The sequence below is a fragment of the Poecilia latipinna genome, unplaced genomic scaffold, assembly GCF_001443285.1.
Source record: "Poecilia latipinna isolate Pla-1442-1.1 unplaced genomic scaffold, P_latipinna-1.0 Scaffold3278, whole genome shotgun sequence".
Taxonomy (NCBI): Eukaryota; Metazoa; Chordata; class Actinopteri; order Cyprinodontiformes; family Poeciliidae; genus Poecilia; species Poecilia latipinna.
The window spans coordinates 5,200-10,095 of NW_015115894.1; the positions used below are offsets into that span (position 1 = coordinate 5,200).

General features: G+C 45.4%; 1 protein-coding gene across 1 annotated transcript in view; it reads left to right on the top strand.

The window, feature by feature from the left end:
- Positions 1–1,018: 1,018 nt before the first annotated feature.
- LOC106940554 (aldehyde dehydrogenase, mitochondrial-like) overlaps positions 1,019–4,896 on the top strand; it is a gene marked incomplete at its 5' end in the record, with an annotated part of 29,796 nt that continues 25,918 nt past the window's right edge. Inside the window, 2 exons of the mRNA XM_015023331.1 lie at positions 1,019–1,127; positions 1,318–1,502. Of these exons, the coding sequence (XP_014878817.1) occupies positions 1,019–1,127; positions 1,318–1,502 (294 nt within the window). The remainder of the gene's footprint in view (positions 1,128–1,317; positions 1,503–4,896) is intronic.

Genomic DNA, 4,896 nt, shown 5'->3' on the forward strand with positions numbered 1-4,896 from the left:
TTTTTTTAAAAATTTTGTATGTAAATGAGACATTTCCCGTCCTCATTCCACTCCATCCCATTCAGCCATTTTGTAATTTGGGATAAAAAGTTTCTCTGGAGGTAGACAATCATATTTCTGCTATCAAAGCTTATTAAAGATGTCGACAACCATCCAGCATCCATACATGTTGAAGGCAGAGCCTGACTTAGAGCAACAGAATGAAGACCACGAAACTGCAGGAGGCAGCTAAAGCTAGCACACAGCACTGTGAGAAGGCTCAATGCTGCATAGCTGAAGTTGGAATATAAAATCACTGCAAAGGAAAAAAAAATGGCAGATTCACAAAACTGATTAGCTGGAAGTCAATGACCTTGTTTAGCAATTCCACAGCAAATGTGGTGACATCATGGAAACAAAACATAATAGATGGCAAGTGAATTTTGCATGACATGTCCTCTTTAAAAGCTCTACAAATCACCTCCTCAACCTTGAAAGCATGGATTGATCCAACACTTTCCAGTGTGTGTTTAAATAAATCCCTATGCTGTGTAAGTGTTGTCTTTATTTGGATAAGAGATTTCACCCTAAACTAGTCACACAGCTGGTCTTAATGGCCAAAGATGAAATGACTCGGGTCAATGGGTGGAGCTCTATTTGTCTTTCACTTTCTACAAAATCACAGTAAATGGGTCATAGGTGAGTTGTACTTTCATATTTTCAGCATGTATTTGAACACACAAGGACATCCATGCAGAGGCAGAGTGGTGAGTAGGCCTGTAAAACAGGTTGCTGTTAATTCGTTTGGGAAGCAGAGAATATTTTCAGTAAAGGTATTTGAGGTTAGTCTTATTCTGCCTCCTAACAAGAATCAACTTGAATCAGTTTCTTTAGGAAGGTTTTGTACCCATCAGCTAAGATTTATTTTGGTGTAGAGTAAAGGAGAAGAGTTTAATGGGTTCACATGTTGCAGGTAAAAAATATTTTTTCATTTAATGATTTTTTGTATAATCTTGTTTCATCTCCAAATTGATTTTTCTGTCAGGTGGGTCATCTGATCCAACAGGCAGCAGGCAGCAGTAACCTGAAGAAAGTCACATTAGAACTGGGAGGAAAGAGTCCAAATATCATTCTGTCTGATGCCAACTGTATGTATTCTTTTTACTCAGTGTTGTACTTAAGTTGTGTCTGCACAATGATCTTTTTAAACCATTCTGTGCTAAATTCAAACAAATTCACTGTTTTGTTTTGTTTTGTTTTTTTTGCCTAATATTTTTTCTGACGGCCTGTTATGATCACATTAAAGTTGCTGCCTATTCTGTTTGAATAATTTTTTAGTGGAAAATGCTGTGGAGCAGTCCCACATTGGCCTGTTTTTCAATCAAGGCCAGTGTTGCTGTGCTGGCTCTCGAGTTTTCGTCCAATCAGATGTCTACGATGAGTTTGTGGAGCGCAGTGTGGCACGTGCTGAAAGAAGAGTGGTGGGAGACCCGTTTGACTTCAAGACTGAGCAGGGCCCTCAGGTAACAAACTCTCACAATTCAATTTAGTTTATTTATATTGCCACATTTCACAACAAATGTCGTCTCTAGGCACTTTAGAAAGTCATTTCAGTTCAGTCACACATCAGCAGAGTAACACTAAGTAACTGAGCTTAATGTTACTCAGTTCATTAAGTTCAGTTTATATTTAAATTAGTTTAAACAGTTTGTGTCTAAGGAAACACAGCAGATTGCATCAAGTCATTGACTTGCAGAATATCAATGCTGCTAAATTTGATTTGGTTTAATGGTTTCAGTGTAAGTAAGTTGAAAGATTTTGAATTGTTTAAAATTTAAATTTAAGATTTTAAGGAACTGGCAAATTTATTTTGTAAAAGTTCAAAGAACAATCTTCATATTTAGATTTTTTTTTGTTACCATAGCTAAAATCTGATTGGGCTCTGTTCACAAATATATTTCAGTAAACCACAATTATCACTGATTGCTTTTTAGGTTGGCCAATTAAACCACTTCCTCTCTCCTAAATTTCACTAAATTCATGTTGAAATGCTGTTAGAGGTGCTGATGCTCATAGCAGCAAGAAGGACCCCCTACACCTAATATCAAATGCTTCAAATCGTGCCGTGGTGGTCTCTCAACGGACCCTCAATACACCTTCACAAGACTTTGAAATAGGTTGCCACCCGTCCCTTAAAATACAGAATCATTCCGTATTTGGCTGTTAAATGTAGCGTCCCATATTGAACCGATACGGGACGAGATCTGTTCTGTATTTCCATAAATGTCAGATAGACACGCCTATTACACACATATCAACACTACTAATAACAATAATGACCAAAATAAAACACAGGAAATATTAAGGTCAGCTAAAGGTTACATGGCGGGATTATGGGCGGGATGTAAAAGGGACCTCAAAGAAAGCTACGGCCCAATGCTGTTGTAGTTGCCTAAACACGGACACTACGCAGCCACGGTGAGCTGCGATTAACCCGCGTCTTTTTAAAATGTCCTCAGCCCGATACACCACTGTCCTTAGAAGCAAAACCTCTCATTAGAGGGAAGACGCAAATCCCAGGGTGAATAATGTCAGTGAAGATGAATACAGGTATTTAAAAAACAAAAAAAAATATGTGCAGTGTGCTGCTGCTGTATGACAGACAGAATGGATCAGGAGAGGAGAACTGCAGACCCATCAGAACTTAAAGAACCAGAAATCAGCATCTCTTCGTCCCTCAATCATCTCGAGCATGCGGCTCGGGTGGTTGCTGAGGCAAGAACTCGGGCGTGGGAGGAGTTTGGAGAGGCCATGGAGAAAGACTTGCGCACGACTTCGAGGCGATCCTGGTCCACCATTCGGCATCTCAGGAGGGGAAGCAGTTCAGTACCAACTCTGTTTATAGTGGGGATGATGTGCTGCTGACCTCAACTCGGGATGTTGTAGGCCGGTGGGCGGAACACTTTGAAGACCTCCTCAATCCCACCAACATGCCTTCCACTGAGGAAGCTGAGCCTGGGGACTCTGGGTCGGGCTCTCTAATCTCTGGGGACAAGGTTGCCGAGGTGGTTAAAAAGTTCCTCGGTGGCAGAGCCCCGGGGGTGGATGAGATCCGCCTGGAGTTCCATAAGGGTAGGGTTGTGTTGGCTGACGTGACTCTGCAACATTGCATGGACATCGGAGGTAGTTCCCCTGGATTGGCAGACTGGGGTGGTGGTCTCCCTGTTCAAAAAGGGGGACCGGAGAGTGTGCTCCAATTACAGGGTTGTCGCACTCTTAAGCCTCCCTGGTAAGGTCTATTCAGGGCCCTGGAGAGGAGGGTCCATCAGATAGTCAAACCTCGGTATCTGGAAGAGCAATGTGGTTTTCATCCTGGTCGTGGAACACTGGACCAGCTCTACACCCTCAGCCGGGTCCTGGAGGGTGTGTGGGAGTTTGCCCAACCAGTCTACATGTGTTTTGTGGACTTGGAAACTTCCAAGGCCCCACTCTCCCTCAGTCCCAGACCGTGTCACTGGGGTAATCCCGTGGGGGGTTCTCCAGTAGTATGGGGTACCAGACCCTGTCCTGCCCCAAGTGGGATCTTGTTCACGAATGAGGGGAGAAGGGAGCGGGAGATTGACAGGTGGATTGGCGCAGCATCTGCCGTGAAGCAGGTGCTGTACCGGTCCGTCATGGTGAAGAGAGAGCTGAGTCAAAAAGTAAAGCTCTCCATTTACCAGTCGATCTATGTTCCTACCCTCATCTATGGTCATGAGCTTTGGGTCATGACCGAAAGAATGAGGCCCCGGATACAAGCGGCCGAAATGGGTTTTCTCTGTAGGGTGGCTGGGCTCTCACTTTCATCCAGGAGGGACTCAGAGTAGAGCCGCTGCTCCTTCACGTCGAGAGGAGCTAGGGCATCTGATATGCGATATATTCACAAGTGTAAGCTTGTGAGATGGCCTCACACAAGCAGTGAGAAAGACGCTGGGCAGACAGAGGACACCCCACTGAGTTATCTCTGTAATGCACAAACAGATGCTGAGAGCGATGCAGTGCAGACGTGTGCACCACATTATAGAGTGCGCGCACAGGGCAGAGAAGATGAGAAGCAGCTTCTGTCTCAGATTTATGAGGAGGGGGATAAGAACCCTCCAAAGATATCTCCCTTGATCTGAACGAGCTTGTGATGCTTTGAGGAGTAAAGCAGGGTTGGGACCCAGCACAGCTGAGCTGCCATCGGCTCATATTCCGAGACAAGAAGGAGCAACAGAGAGAGCGGAAAAATCGCTCACTCTCTTTGCAGATATAAGGACCAACAGCAGAGCAGTTAGACTCCTCTTAAGACAGGAACTTCAGAGGAGCCTGGGCTAAAGGCTCAAATAGAGCTTCAACCAGAGCGTGCAGGACCAGTGTTGAATCCCACAGAGGAGCAAGTGGGCGTGACACTGGTTTGCTTATGCGCACACCTCTCAGAAACCGCTTCATCAGTGGGTGGTTGAAGACCGTTCTGTCACCAAAAACCCTCATGGCAGAAGGAAATAGCTGCAGCATGTTTTAATGGTGCTGAAAGCTAAATTTGTCCATAAGCTGCTGGAGAAATGACAGCACGCCGCCTACAAGACAGGAAATGGGCTCCACCCTCTCTCCCGCGCACCAGCATTGAAAGATTGACCATTTCGAAGCATATAACGCTGTGGTAGAAGCGGCTCGTGCGGCCTGAATGGTGCGCACCACACCCTGAGGGAGACCGAGCCTCACTAGGTGCTCCTGTTCAGCTGCCAGACACTGGCCTATTTCTGGGTGGCTCCTGATCGCTCCCCCGGCCTGGAGGAGCGCATCCTCTCTCCATGGCAGCTTCCAAGGTCGACCTGACACCAGCTGCTGCAGACTGGGAAACCTCGTTGCGTTCTTGTGCTCGGGTGCCAGGATTAA